This window comes from Antrostomus carolinensis, unplaced genomic scaffold, assembly GCF_000700745.2.
Source record: "Antrostomus carolinensis isolate BGI_N321 unplaced genomic scaffold, ASM70074v2 scaffold18449, whole genome shotgun sequence".
Classification (NCBI taxonomy): domain Eukaryota; kingdom Metazoa; phylum Chordata; class Aves; order Caprimulgiformes; family Caprimulgidae; genus Antrostomus; species Antrostomus carolinensis.
The window spans coordinates 1-16,147 of NW_010339432.1; the positions used below are offsets into that span (position 1 = coordinate 1).

At 38.4% G+C, this 16,147-nt stretch overlaps 1 protein-coding gene across 1 annotated transcript in view; it reads left to right on the forward strand.

The window, feature by feature from the left end:
• Positions 1-1,521: 1,521 nt before the first annotated feature.
• The window catches only part of HPRT1 (hypoxanthine phosphoribosyltransferase 1), a gene marked incomplete at its 5' end in the record, with an annotated part of 15,625 nt that continues 999 nt past the window's right edge, over positions 1,522-16,147 (forward strand). Inside the window, 7 exons of the mRNA XM_010175855.1 lie at positions 1,522-1,628; positions 3,123-3,306; positions 7,535-7,600; positions 8,599-8,616; positions 10,906-10,988; positions 13,289-13,335; positions 15,535-15,611. Coding sequence (XP_010174157.1) covers positions 1,522-1,628; positions 3,123-3,306; positions 7,535-7,600; positions 8,599-8,616; positions 10,906-10,988; positions 13,289-13,335; positions 15,535-15,611 — 582 coding nt within the window. The remainder of the gene's footprint in view (positions 1,629-3,122; positions 3,307-7,534; positions 7,601-8,598; positions 8,617-10,905; positions 10,989-13,288; positions 13,336-15,534; positions 15,612-16,147) is intronic.

Below are 16,147 nucleotides of genomic sequence, written 5' to 3' on the forward strand. Positions count from 1 at the left end.
TTGTGCGGGAGCGCGGTGCGAGTCGCTCCAGTGTTGGAGTTGGGATGTATTTTTGAGGAAGAGCATTCGGAGGATATTTTTTTGCATCATCACTGTCTCTGCTAATGCTCTTACGTATACTTTTTTTTTTTTTTTTTTTTAAGCCAGTGCCGGGTGCTCATGAAATACACGTGGTGTCTCATGGCTGAGAGCAGCTTCAAGGTTGAGACTGTAAATCCCTGCAGTCAGTAAAAAAATACCCCTGATAAAATCTGTAGGAAGGGCCCCTTCCCCACCAAGTGCAGAAGGAAGGTTTAGTAAGCGTGCTGCGTACAGTGATGGATTTGAACCACAGGAAAATGCCATGTGCTTTGGGAGGGACCTGTCTTAAAATAACAGCCAGCTCTGGATTGCAGCCACCCTCGATGCCTGAGCCGGGTGTGTGGGTAGCTCATCCAGGGTCTGTTTGGGATGTGAGGGTGATCTACTCATGAAATTCACCACGTGAAATACCCATTAGAGGTTACACAATAAAAAAGCATGTAAACGGTTGATCACAGGCCAGGTAGGTCCTTCCTTGGGCACTGAAGTGACACTGTGTCCCTCAAGGACAGCGGTAGCCAAAATAGATACTTAAAATGCTTACCCTGGTGAACTGTCAGTAATAAGTTTTAATTTTCTGAAATTCTTAATTTTACATGTAATATGTGTTCAGCTGCATAACCAGAGAGTGAAATAATTAAAATAACACATTGTCATTTCCAGGTTGCAGCAGGGTTAAGGTTCAGGGAAGGATATTCTAGATGCTGTTGCGACAGTATGCCCCGAACCTCAGCAGTGTTTGGTATAATTATAGGCATCTGCTAATCCCTTGTCCTAATTAATATACACCTGCTAATATTGGAGGCTGTTTCCTACGGGGAATTTGCCTGTGCGGAAGATGATGCTGAAGTAGGGTTTTGATTTCAGATTCTGAAAGTTCTTGAACCTCCATGGTTTGCTGATGGTGGTCTCAGTAGATTTGCTTCCCAGCAACATCACTTGTGATGCTCATGTAGCTGTCTTGTCATGAATACTGGCTCGTGTGTTTTGTTGTGATTTGGTGTTGTGGAGACTTGGAAGATGTCCATGTCAAAACCTCTGCTTCCTTAATTGTAAATGCAGGTTTTGCATTACACTAGGAAAATCAGAGGTGTTAAATCCTTGATTATATTTTTAATGGAATAAAGAGATTCATTAAGGTGTAGTAGCTTCATTTTCCCACTCTTCGATGTAGGAGAATGTTGTTGGGACTTAATTTCCTTCCCACATTGTATTGCACAACAGCTTGTGGTATTTCAAGCAACTCTTGTGAACTGTAGATTCCGTTAGATTCCACTTTAGTGTTCAGTGTGACTGATGTTTTTATAGGGAGGAAAAGTAAGGTGATCCAGATGAATGTAATGGGTTTGATAGCTTACTGAATAAAGCGAAGGACTTGGAGTTTCTCAACACAGACTTTCTATAAGGCTTTGTAGAAATCTCACCTTATTTCCTTTTCAGATTGGCGATGATGAACAAGGTTACGACCTGGACTTGTTCTGCATACCTAAACATTATGCAGATGATTTGGAAAAAGTCTATATTCCTCATGGGCTCATCATGGACAGGTTTGTTTGACTTCAGACAGTACACTGCTCCAGCTGATTCCATGACGCTGGAATAAACAATCTTCCAGTGATGATTTTGCTGTCTGGTGACTGTCTAAATAGATTACATTTAATTAGAGACTAAGAAGTAAAAGTGCAAATGAACTCTTTCTTGTTTGGCTTCTACAAGTTTGTACATTTGCAATTATACTATTGTTTGTAAATTTGTCGTAACTCTCAAGCAAAATTTTGTGGTACGTAGCAATCTACAACTTTCCAGTGTTTCTTGATGTTTTACCCTCTTAAAGCCTAATTAGAAGACGATATTTGTTGTGCCAGTGCAGTCTGAAAACAATTATAGTCTCTTGAATTTCCTTAGGTTATTAATACAAGTAAATTATTGATCACCTCATCTTCGACTTTCTCATGTTCATATGGTGGATAATATCCACCTTTCTCCTACCTTCTGGGAAAGACATTAGCCTCTGCAAATATCAATCTGTCACTTCTGTGGTTGCTGAATTCTGTGATGTGCTGTGGAAGTTTTATCTCGTGTGATCAGAAATGGGTGCATAAGCCTACAAGGCATTTTTGTTTTACTTTGTGCTTGATAGTTGCTAATTCCATTTAAGAGAATGAACAACAAATTCAGTGAAGGAGTTATTGGAGACACACAACCATTTAAGAGTGGTGCTGGGTGGATCTTCCTGGAGGTCTTGCAAATAGGAATGCATCTAGATTTTGCATGTTCCTGTTTCATGCGATACAATAAACATTCCTATAAAATGTGTTTTTTTAATACTGTAAAAACTTGGCACTGGAAGTCCATATAGAGGGAAAAATTGGACAAAGTACATGTCATTAAGTAATTGATGCAAAGTTTATAATGGTAGGCTTTCTCTGAGAAACCTGCTGTCAGCTGGCACACAATAAATACATGCCATGCTTTCTAAAATAAATGATGAGATAAATTTAGAAACAATGATTGCAGAAAAATGGTGCAGTGTTCTCTTGCTCTGCTTCACTGGTATTGTATTTTGCAGTTAGGACAAATTTCTGGCGTTCTAGCTTGGCAAATATACATAAAATATTTCGTTTACAGTTTGAGAATTTTCTTGCTCCTCAGTTAGTGAGGGCTGCTGCATTTTTGGTCGTGTTAGCTTGCTTTGCTCTCTGCGTGGGAGCTGAACCTATCTTTGGAAGGAGAAAACACCTTCATGTCGCCTGTCTGACAGTGAAACAGTTTCAGGGTGTTAAGATTTGCTTTGGCTGAGTGTGACGTATGAAAACACAGGCGTTTGGCAGCGCTACTGTTGGATTAACCTTGAAGAGCAAAACTGTGTTGACCAATAATGTGTGAAAGTGACTGAAGTGGTAGGCAAATATTTCTGAGCAAAGTGTGTTGTTTCCCAGTTTGCTGCATGTGTTTGCTACTGTTAACAGTATAAAACGCTGCTGCTATAGGAAGCAAATTAAATGTGTTATGACATCTAACTCTTTCTTGGTTTTGTATAGGACGGAGAGACTGGCACGAGAAATTATGAAGGGCATGGGAGGACACCACATTGTAGCACTCTGTGTACTCAAGGGTGGCTATAAATTTTTTGCTGATTTATTAGACTACATCAAAGCACTGAACAGAAACAGTGACAAATCGATCCCCATGACTGTCGACTTCATTAGGTTGAAGAGTTATTGTGTAAGTATCTCTGCAGTACTGTGCAATTTTTCTATAAATTTGACTAACTTCAAATTATTGAGAGAGGTGGTTTAATATTGTTATTGCCAGAATGTGCTAATATTAAACAAATAATTCAGGGAATTAAGAGTCACAAGCTAATTTGTGTAATAAGGTAGAGAAAAAGTTATGTTTTCTTTTAGACCTTGATATCTCTGCAGCCCAGTAAAATCCTTATGCAGAGCAGAGAGGATGTGTCTCTTATTTGTTAAACAATTTCCTCTCTGCTCACGACCCCATCTCTAAAGCTGTGACTCTGGAATAATCAGAGGATTCTCCTGCAACTCTGGTTAGAAAAATTTAATTATGGGAATTTTTATGTGGCTTAGACATCATTCATTGGACAGGAAGACTTGAAAGCTGCAAAAACAGTTGTACCTGAGTTCCGTATCTCATCTTTTGTTTAGCTCAACCAAAGAATGAACAAAATCAGTTGTATTTGGATTTAAGGAAATACTGGATTTGTAAACCTGGATTTATGATTAGTGGCCGCTGAATACAGCATTACCTTGTCAGGACTGGGCAAAGGTTGCTTTGGTTTTACATTTTTGGAAAATAATTTATTTTCATTCTGAACACAAGGATTTAACTTTATTGGGGAATTGAATATCCTCTAACATGAGGTAATGTGTAAGTTTATAGAAGGAAGCACAAGGTTATGTTGTGCAGGTCAGAGGAAGAAGCAGATGTATGTTAGTACTATATGCTTCCTGAGTTACCAACAGCCTAGTCTCCTGTTTTCAGGGTGGTATTTATGATTTGTCCCATAAGACTGTCTATAGCATGGAAATAATTACTTCTTCTTGTTTCAGCGTAGCGTGTTTGAATAAATGGTTTTGTAAGGTCTTGCTGTTGGTTCCATCTCAGCAGCTTTGCAGTCAAGCCAGCAGCGTAGGCTACGTGTCGCAGTTGTAGACGAGTACCTGTTCCAGTAGGAAAAAATAGAGATTGCTAAATTGGAAACTCAACCTCATCCTTCATCTCGTTAAGCTGTGAAACCAGAGATGGAGTTATTTGTGGACTTAGTTTGGACTATCGAAGAACTTCATAAATTCATGATTGCTGTTGAGTGATCTGTTAACATGTCACGGCGGAGCCCAGCCCTGCGTGGGGCTTTGGTCAGGTCTGTTTGTGGGCTGAGCAGCCCCGTCTACCCGAGGTGTACACACGGCTGGCTGTCCAGGGGTTACCTGGAAACCACGTTCACCTTTGCTGAGCATGAGACGGTAATTTACCTATGCTCATTAACGAGAAGGCGAGGCTGGGCAGAAAGGTTCATGCCAGCCTCTGGCTGTATCTCACAAGGCACTCTCTGTGCTTGTGCACTGTGTTTAAATCAGGGGTGAGAGCTGTTTGACACCCTTTCCTTCTGCTCCCCTCAAAAGATGCAGGCTCCTGCCACCGCTCCGCTTAACCACTGAGCCACTATGTGCCCGCATATTCTGCCTGTAAAAGCCACAACAGAAAGTTGAATGACTCTATTACAGGATAATACATTAAAGAATAGGAAATGATGACTCCCACCATTTTTTGTGTGACAAAATGCTGTATCTTCTGTTTTCTTGAAGGAACATTTCCAGTAACTTCCTTGGCTTGTTTAAAAAGCAGTATAAAGACTACAGCATTTTACTCTCCACTTTCTGACTAACTTGGAAAAAAAACTATCAGAGAAATGGTTTGAAACACCTGAAAAAACCCCTCTGTTGAGAAGCAAGGCTGCCTTATTATATGCCTGTTTTCTTTGCTGGTGTGTTAGGCATGCTTTGGTTCATTTCTTTACTACAGCTGTGTTTGTTTATTACTCCCCACAACTACAGTGCCTTGATACTAATAAGAGAGGGTAGCAAAATAATTTTTATGGAAATTAAAAGCTTGCCTTTGTAGTAGATTAGATTAAGAGAAAAGCAGAGAAATTTAGACAGAAAGCTGTCTAAGCAGAACGTTTTCCTTGAGGTGTTGGCTTCAGGGTTTTGGGTTTTGTCAGCCAATTCTATAAAAGAATGTTTTCTTGTTCTAGATGAGTGAGGAGCTCCTGTTATCTGATGCCCCCCACTACAGTATTTACGAGCATTTCATTTCTGTGGACTCTCTTAGGTGGTTATTAATACCCAGATGTATGTCATTTAGATTGCATGACTTGTTAGGCTGGATAAGATTGTTCAAACATGAACATGTATGTAATGGATTGACTAGGTTTTCCATCATTAATAATATCAGAACGCTAAATCTGTTCTGTAGCTTTTATCTGTGCTTTACTAGATGGAGGTGTCTGCATTTAGTGATGTGAAAACCATCACAAACTGTAACGGGCAGTTGGAAGTGGAGCTGGCTCTCTTGTTGCTGTCTTTGGGTGCGATTACTAGATCATGCTGCCTGCCTTTACAGACTGGGTAAAAGATGTCAAAAATACCCTGCTCACGTAAACAAGGCAGCTGAACTTGTGTAATGGTTCTGAAATGGATGTAATTGAGGTTCTATTGTTGTTTCAAACCAATCATTTAATATTTACAAAGATATTGGGGGGTTTTTTTGTGTTGCATTGCAAAGTTCATGCTGTTCTGCACCCGAAAATAGTTCTCTAAGAATACTGACATGATCAAGCTGTGATTAAACGTTACTCGTAACTCCAGCTTTCCAAGTCCTTACAGATGAATTTTAATGATCTGGCAAGCTGTTAAGAATTGAAAAGATAGTGTTTGCGAACAGACCCAGATCTCAGTATTCTTGACAAACAGTTTATTTTGTTTGTGCTACAAGAAGAATGGCTTTTCACCAGTCTTCTGCATTTCAACTTGGAAATGAGCAAACATTGCTTATGTAGTCCTGAAGAGCAGCCAAAAGATAATGGACGTGTTGCACTGTCACTTGGGACAGTTCGGAGTACATGGTAAACTCTGGTTAGGCTGGTCACAGCAGTGTTCTGAAAGATCTCTGTTAATCTAGCCTTATAGCAAATACTGTAAGGAACTTAAAATGCCTTTTTAAAAGGTGATCTGGAAGTCACTTGAGTCAGGAGTTACAATGTTGTAAAGCATTATTGTTTCCCAGCAGTGACAACGGGGAGGCAGTGAACTAAACAGTAAAACTCTTATGTATTAAACCACAAAGCATTAAAGTCTTACCAAGTACTGAAATCAGAAATAATGCTCCTGAAGATAATTAAAACATTGCTTAATTATTAAACAAAGTTCTTTCCAATGGAAATCTGGTTACAACCAGTGTAGGAAATGCTTTAACTGTTTTTTATCCTTTAGTTGCTCAGGAACTCAGTACCTGCACAGGAATGCATGTTTATATGCCAATGAAGATTTATGTTTTGCATTAAAAAGTGTAGCAATTTGTATAGTTTTTGGTGGGAAGGAGCAGGAAAGTTTCTGTAGGTTAGATTGTTTTTTCTCTGCTGCTCATCATACTTTAATGTGTGTAATCTGAAGGTTTACAGTAACCTGCATTTTGTGTTCTTGTTTGAGTGTAGTGTGTTGCTTTGTAGCCAAACAGATCATCAGGAACCTGATCTTATACATATACTGAGAAGTATGAGTCTATCATCTATACATGTAATTTTAATGGAACAAGTACCTGTAACATCTTACTCCATCATTGTTTTGTAAGGAATTACAGTTTTTTATATCCTTACTATAAGAAGTCATTTGATTGTTACTAATATTTGTTGTAAACTAGGCAAACAGGCTTTTCTGCCTATTTTTGTAGCTTATATTTCTAAATATGAATCTGTGCCTGGTTTGCTGGCTATTCTTGTTATTGTTATGATTGCTTATTCTTATTCAAAGAATGAGGCTTTCTAAAGCATTGAGGTTAAAAATGTAAACTACCAGCTATATAGCAGCGTGCAGCTTGGAAACTGAAGTGCTTTTTGTCTTATTTCCATATCTGTAGGGAATGCATAGCAAATCATATCTTTTTAGATACATATTATATACAGTGGTCACAGATGAGAGATGGTGCCTGTGTTCATGTAGATCTCTCGTCAAACAATCTTTAATCTTAAATACCATCTTTGAATTTGATCACTTTTAATTTCTTAGTTAATAGAGAGATGCTGTTGGTACTGTGTTTCTGGAAGCATTTAACATTCACTGGTTATGTACTTTGCAGTTTTGGTATTTACTGGAAGAAAAATTGCTTTAATTCTGCTAATGCTAATGCTCGCCCTCCTCTTTCTTATTAGAATGATCAGTCAACTGGAGATATAAAAGTCATCGGTGGGGATGACCTCTCAACCTTGACTGGAAAGGTATGGCTCTTTGTATGTTTAAAAGCAAACAAACAAAACCACTAAAGAACCCAAATACCTGCATGGTTTTAAGGCTGCTTTTTTAATGTGTGAAGACTGTAAAGTTTAAAAATATTAAAACAGAAGAGCTTAATTTTAAATATTTGCCAGTGTATACTAGGAGAGTGGAGAAACCCCACCAAGCCATCAGTTTAATCTGAACTTAACAAAAAAAACCCCTTTTCACCATCTTCAGTATCAGCAAGTTTCAGATTTGTTTTTCTGCAGTGCCTGAGAAGAATAATCTTGTGTGGGTTGTTGTCTACAAACTACCTTTAAAAGAGATCATCATTATTTATTGGCTGTGTTGGTGTTTCACTTAAGTAGTGACGGGAATGGAGACGTGTAACGTGCACCCAGGTTTGGAACGGAGGTTCCTGTTACAGGCAGTGACGAGAGAAGGAAATGGGAGAATGCAAATTGGGAATCTGCTTTTCTCCAGTGGCTCTGCAGAGATCACAGAGCCAGAGGTCTGGGGTTAAAGCATCAGTGCCTCCTGCTCTGTCAGAATACCTTACATTCCCCTTCTCCTTACATGTATGTGATCTTTAAGGCACGTGTGCCACAGTTCAATATAAAGGATGTATGTATGACAGAATTGTACATGTCTCTGTAGTATGACACTCTTTGCTTTAGAAGAATACCAGTTGTGTGGGCTCTGTTGTGATCTCTCCTGCGTGCATCTAGAATTCTCAAACTCTAAATAATTTAAAGACCACTTTGTACTCAGCATGAGATGTTGAGAAGAATCTCATTGCCAGTGAATTGTTATTAGAGCATCCAAAATGTTAACTACATAGAATTTGCTGTTACATGTGTAAACATACATAAATGGTGGTACCAATATTTAACTGCAATGAAAATTAATAAATTACAGAGATTAATATATATATATATAGGAAATGGTGTATTCTCTAGATATTAATGGATTTTTCTTTTTTTCTTTTTCTTCCCACCAGAATGTTTTGATTGTAGAAGTAAGTATTATGTTTTACTTGGAAGTTTTAATGTGTGACTGGCAAAAGGGTTCTAATAAAAGTTGTTCTTAAGCCAGAAGAACCTACAGTTTCTGGTTTCAAGGCTTCCAGCTTCTGATTCCAGGCCTGAATTTTGGAAGTGGGCACTGAATTTTAAATGATCTGTGTTTTGAATTCTCAAATTGCATTCACCTGCCAAATTTAACAGGGAAAATATCCATGTAAATTTTTTTACATTTCCTTTCAGTTTTCTGGGGTTCTCTCAATTCTAAAATGTCTTTTATATATCTATATTAAATTTTTTAAATTTTAAAAAGTAGCCTGAACAAAGTGATATTAAGTGTATTATTGTTCTGGGTTTATAACAGCAAGCTAGGAAATTAAACTGCAAGGGTAGAAAGAGGTTCCTAGTAGGAATATCCTAAAATATGTGAAAAACAGATCTAAGCCAAATGTCCCTGTGTATAATTTGTTTAGAGAATAGTGACACAGAGAATGCTAATTCCTAATTAGCATTTTGCGGTTGCTAAATTGGCATTCCTCTGTCTTGTCCTGGTTCTTTGGATGATACCACATACAGTATATATCAGTTTGATTTCCTAGTAGGTACTGTTGCTTAATTCCTGCTTTCATACCTCTTTCTGAATGGACTTTGTTGCTTATGTTCAGTAAGTATCACTTTGAAAAAGTATGTTCTGGAGTAAGATTGCCAATTTCAGGATAGGGAAGCAGCAGCAGTAGACAGGAAAAGTGGACATGCAATCTAATAATGTCTTAAGGCTCCAAAGAATGAAAATGGCTTGTTTGTAGGCAAAGAAACAGCTATGGCAACCAAAGGGAAGGATGTTTACTCTGTCATAAAATGTGGGGTTTATGTATTTTTTTTTTCCATTTGAGAAGGTTATGTTATTCCACAGGAAGCACATTCATTTCCAAATCTCATACCAAAATAGTATGTATACAGCAGTCATCTGTGTGACCAGTGGTGTCCTTTGAAGTAGATTTTGCTTCAGATAGGCAGATGCATTCAATTATGTATCTGCTCCATTTCAGATGAATGTATGTCTTTAAAGTCCCAGATAACTAACTAGGTTAGTTTTTCATTTGTTCAGTGAATCATCTATCCAGTGACTTGTCTTATTCACTGTCAGCTATGAACCCTTTAACCAATCACTGTTTTAACTGTCAAACAATAAAAATGTATGTTTATTGTAGGTTTAATATCATGTCCACCAGAGCACTAGGCTTTTCTATACAGCATCCCTTTAATGTGCAAAAAAACCTGAACAAAATGGAGATTCACCTCCAATAAACAGATAATCACACAATACAAAATCAGTAATAGGTTCTATTTTTATTTTAGAGTATGGAAGTAGCTACTTCTGTTTATTCACCAACTTTTATTTTTATCTATATATGTGTGTTTAACTTTTCTTGAGTTTATAACCATGATTAAAAGCATTAAGTGTTGAAGATGGTATTGCTGATGGGTGCTCTGTTGAGATTTTTTGTTTTAGTTTTATTTTAATTGGGAGTCATGGGAAAATAAGCTGAAACCAGAACATTGCTGTTTCGATGTTGACTACCTCCTTCACCTCAGGTAGTCTTGATTTCAGCCAGAGTAAGGACTGACTGTCTCTCTAAAGATCCTGTCATTATTTCAGTCCAAATGAGGAATCCATTTCTGATGCGTCAGTTGCAAGCCATGTATTATTTTTTCTGCTTATATGCGCAGTGGATGGGATTAAATTGGTGTGTCAAAATTCATTTTATTGTGTTTTAGAACTGCACACAGATATTCCCAGTGCAATTTATTGGATCTGTAATGTAAACTACACTCCTTTTTCTTTAATTGCAGTAATGGGTTGTTCTGCCTGTTTTCCCTTCTTACTTTTCTTTCTGTTGTATACATCTGTCTCTGTAACTGAGCTCAATGGCAAGACTAATGTTGCTCTTATCATATTTGAATTAAACATTGTTTGTCTAATAGCTGCAGGGAGCACAAGCCATAAAATTTCCAAAAGGAGCCAAGAAGGTCATAGTTCAGTAACTGCTTTCAAAGTCATAGTTACTCACAACAATTAAGAACTATTGTTAATATGTGTGATCACTTTACTGAGCGTAGTTGTGTAAGCACAACATAGTATTATTTGGCATTTATATTTGATTATAAACTGTCCTTTGGTATATTTCCATGCTATTGCAGATGATCATTTTCTGTGGTAGAAACTTGAAAATGCTACTCTCATGTGTTTAATATTCTTTCTTACTTGAGATTTTTATTTTCAGGATATTATTGATACTGGTAAAACAATGAAAACGTTGCTGTCTCTACTTAAGCAGTACAATCCAAAGATGGTGAAAGTAGCCAGGTAAATTTTTAATGCCAATTCTTTGTGCTGTATTTCACCTTAAGAATGACACATAATATGTGTGGGGGGAAGTATAGAATACATTTCCATGGGAGGGAACATTTCTGCAGGAGTCATAGGAGTCATATATAATGCAGTCTGTTGGACTTTAATATTTTGTTTAAATTCCAAAAGCACTTTTGCTCGTTATGAGAACTTAAGTTCATTAAAGCTGACAGAAACACTGTTCTTTCCAATCTTATTGCTGGAAGAATTTCAGCTCCAGAACGGGATAGCTTATGCATGCTTGGTACATGTCTCACCTTATCATACTATGGTACAGTTTGTGGGGTTTTACTGCTGAAGTCCAAGTCAGGTTTAGAAATCTGTGTAAGAATTTAAATCTTTTGGGCTTAAAAAAAATACCTTCTCAAGTTGGTAGGGATATTTTCAACTCAAATTTACTTCATAAATGTAGACTTTTACTAGAGATAGGGATTAAAAAAAAAATCAGTTGTCACTTAGGTAGATGTAGTATCTGTCCAAACATGTTTGTTTCTGCTTGCACTATCTGCAATGTCAGTATGCTGCAGAGTGGTAACTATGCAATGGAGACCTCTTTTTAGTTTACCTTCTTTAATTGTAGAATGAATTAGTTTGCACACTAATATTATTGTTTGTGTAGTGTGCATAGTGCAGCTGAGCTTGAGAGGTCGTTCTGTGAGAGTCACCCAACCATATGCTCTTCCAGGTTTTTCTACTTATCTTTACTCAATTAGTTTCAAAACATTTTATAATTAAATAACTTGCAACTAAAAAGAAATGTTGAGGATAATGTATTAACCAATATCAACATTCTTCCTACTTCTTTTTAAATTGCATCTTTTATGCTGCTATGCTGTGCTTGTGTATTTCATGATAAAAGCATAATGATTGCTGGGGATTAGAGGTAAAGCAGAGCTGTGTGTAATATCTAATCAGTTGTATTGCCATAACAATGTCAAAGCAGTTGTTAGATGAACAAGAACAGCTCTTCTAGCTGATAATCTGGAGGTGACCTGCTGAAGGTGAGGTTGTTGAGGATTTCTCCCCGGAAGGATTAAGTTCACCAAATTTTAAGTATTTGTCACTGAATAGCACCCTAACACTGCAGCATACATCATGGATATAATATAGTATGAGCAAAATCCAATTTACTGTTGTTTAAACCTGTTGCAGTTATTTGTGTCTGCCAAAGACCTGAGCAGGTAAACATGATCAATCTAGATAGTCTTAAGTGTTATGTTCTTAGTTACTTCACTTCCATCTCTTTTTTTTTCCCCCTTTTAAAAAAAATTTCTTTCTTCCTGGCAATGAAGCAGTTGTTACAGAGAGATGTGAAATAATACGATTTTGGGTCCTCTGTGATCAAATCCTACATCATTTCTCAAAAATAGGTCTCACAACTAGAAGTTGTAGGAACTGTCTAAAATAGACACTGTGACTGTGACAAAGGAAGCTCTGCCTCCAGGAGTGACCCGGGAGGGAAGGTCTGTGCTTAAGGCACAGAGTTATGCTGACCTCTGTCTTTACATTCAGCCATCAACCACCTTTTCCTCCAAAGTCTCTGTGTGGGAAAGACAGACAAATTGTCAGGCCTGTGGCATTGTCTTCTAAGAGGTAGAAGTGCTCAGCTGAATGAGTGAATCAAGCTAGCAAGGTGTTTCTCTCTACTACAGTACCCCCAGCTCTGTATCTCTGTGCTTTTTACACCTCTGACTGTTAATTCCAGAAAAGTGGAGCTGGTTTTATCACCTGATCATCAGAACCACTTACATTTTCTTTATGAGGGTAATTAGTACTGCCAGTGAAGAACAGTTGAGGACATGTTGCCCAAGTGCAATTGAGGTTGCGTTTAACCAGCTGAACTTTTGCTTCATAACACTAATGCTTTTGAAAATACCTCAGTTGGTCTGGCCAGAGCCCAAGTTGTTGCCTCTTTACCTGTAAGCTGAATTGTGCCTGAAGTTCCTAATGCACATAAAACCCCATTAAGTCACTTTTCACAATGCAAATCCATCCACATCACTATCTCCCAGCCTCTTCCTTGCAGCCCTGTTAGTTATCCTTTAGGCTGTGAACCATTCATGGTTTTAGAAAGTTTTGATTTTGTCATTCTGATCAGCTGCACCTGCCAATAAAATAATAGTTTAAAATGTATTTAGTTATGCTTTAAGTTATGCACATTTAGGTCAAATTCAGCTTGTCTGGCATCAAAAGTCTCATACGTTTGTACCTGGTGCTTTTCCATGTTTCAGTTTTACATTGCTTTTGTTTGACAGTTTGTTGGTAAAAAGAACTCCTCGAAGTGTGGGATATCGACCAGACTGTAAGTGACTTTTTTGACAACTGTTATTAATTTTTAAAAGTTTGTCAATGTATTGTGTACACTTTGGTCAAAGTCCAAGAAAGTTCCAAAGAATTTTTCAGTAATGATTCTTGATTGGTTTTGCTCTTACTAGGGAATTTAAATATTCTTAATGTATTTTGACAGTTAATTTGGATTTGCTCTGATACTTTTTTTTTTCCCCCTCAACTTTTTGTAACATTTTATCATATGAAAAACCAAACTTTGATATTTTGGTCCAGGTTACACCCTTTTCGTGTGCAAATTCTCCCAGCTTTCATGTAGCCAAATGCTTTGGTCAGCAGGATTCACCTTTGATGCTTTTGGGAGTGATTTGAGTGTCTAAACCAGGCCACCTCATGCCATTCGGGTGTCCCTAGGAATGTAGGAGGACCACGTGGGATAGCAGGTCTGATAAAAGTTTACAGTGATAAGGTGCCTTCATTGGCAATAAACTGATTATGTCTAGGCATCTTAATTACACCCTTGTCTTCTCCTGTCTGTCCCAAGACCATAAAGAAAGGAATAGCACCCAGAGCAGACAGTGGTACCAGGCTGACAGCTCCTGCTGCCGTGGGAAGGGCTGTTCCAGAGACTGAATCCCTGTTAATGTGGACCACGTACTTTCACTATGGAAACGGAGTGAATTTAGCAGCAGAATCGCATCCTCTTACTCCTCCTTTCTAAGGCTGTGCAGTATTCTGGAACTGAAATTTTTCAGTGCTTTAAAAGCTTAATTGAAGTATTCCTCTCAGTCCAGCATGCTTCTCATTCCTGAGATCTTGTTACAGGCTTAGCTGGGTGAATGGTTTGCCTTTGGAGCATCTTGCAGCAGATGACTTGTTTTACCATCTGTCCACGGGGACAACCCGTTCAGTGCAGGACATGTGAGCTCTGGAAGAAGAGACAACCAGGCAGTAATGGCTGGGCCTCCATTTTATCCCTGTATTTTGAGGCCAAGTAGACGCTAAACGTTGCCTTAATTTTCCCCCAAAATACACACAGCCTCTCCTTTGAATTATATGATTTATCTCCCCATTTTCCTTGCAGGGCCTCATTGTAGCCAGGAAGAGGAAAAACTGCACAGCTCTTGTGTGCTCAGGAGTCTTTTTTTTTAGCATGAGGGTAGAAAGCCATTTGGAAATTTTCTATTATTTTGTATTTTATAAAATTTGATATTTTTGATCAGTGTGTTGGACTGATCCTGCTTGACCACCCGTGAACTGTCCTGCTAAAGCTGTTCCTGTTTGGACAATCTGTGGAATAGCTGATGTGCTCTTTTTAAGCAGCTTCTCTGGGAGAAGAAAAAAACAATACAACTGAATAAAATCCCCCACCCATTTCTGAAACATGCAAGTGACTCCATAAAGAGCAGAGTGCCCTTTGCTCTTCACTGTTCCCTGCACCAAGGGATCAGGATGTGCTTTAGCAGAGCAGTCACGGTGTATTCCTGCGTTATCAGGTCGTGGCTGCCGCGTTGCAAGAGTGGATTTCATCTGGGCAGTTATTCAAAGGCAAAGGATTGGTTTCCCTGCAGTACCTGTGGTTCTGAGGTTCACATTATTCCGTGCTCGTTCTCCCAGCCCTTCACAAAGAGACTTGCACACCCATAGTTTTGAAGGAGCTGACAGCTGAACCTGCCCACTCGTTACGCCTTTGGGTTCCCTTCCTGTAGCCCTGCCCGAGGCACAGGTCCAGCTCCCAGAAGTGCTGCCTTTTGAATGACACTGTGAGGTTGACTTGTGCTGTGCTCACCAGTTGTGCTGCTTCTGCACTGACATGTCAAGCATGCAGGACATGCTGGGAAGTATCATCTCTTTTTCTGTGTATTTACAAAGCTGCAGGAAATTTCCAAGGAATGTTACGTTCTGATAACAGCACCCTGTCTATAGATTTAAGTGCTTCCATTCATTTTTTGCAGACAGCATGCTAGCACCATGCTACTGCGTGGGAACCAATCAATACATCTGTTTAATTTTGTTTTAGTTGATGAAATAAATCAACAAAGTAAGTTAAAATTTTAAAATAGCTCAAATATTAATCTGAGGGTACATGAGTGAAAGAAATAAAGTGAGTTAGGATGCGTACATATCTATAAAGTTCCAGATTGCCTCTGCAAAAAGGTCTCGTGAACTCTAGGAAGTTCTTTGCTAACATGCTGTGACTTACGGCCTTTTTCAGTTGTTGGATTTGAAGTGCCAGACAAATTTGTTGTGGGATACGCCCTAGATTACAATGAATACTTCAGAGATTTGAACGTAAGTAATTTTTCCCGTATGTTTTGTCCATTTAAAACTAGGGAGGAGGAAGGAAGGGAAGTCTCCTCACATCACTCTCCCTCCTCTGTAAATCATGCCTCATGTCCAAGTCTGTTCCGCTGGTGGAACAAGGAGAGCAGGCCCTGGAGCAGCAGGACAGTGTTCTGGAACTCTCACAAAACTGAAATTTATTTAGCTCCATGCAGAATGGAGGCTGCGCATCTCCTGTCAGCTTTGAAACAATGTGAAGTTGGTGTGAAGTTTCTTACCAGATGTCTACAACAAATAAATGCATTTGCTTAGTTATATAAGAATTAGAGAAGAGGGACCTTGGAGGTTAAAAGGGATTCACTTTTTATTCTAAGTCATTACCTCTTCATCTGGGTCTCACCAACCTTGTGTCAGACACTGAGTGAGAGTTAGAGGGAGGAGAAGGAAAGCAATGGTGAAATTTTATTTATGTATTTATTTATTTATTGACAAAAAAGGCTTAAGTTGTTCTGCATAAACAGTATCACGAGATTCTTTTGTAGGGA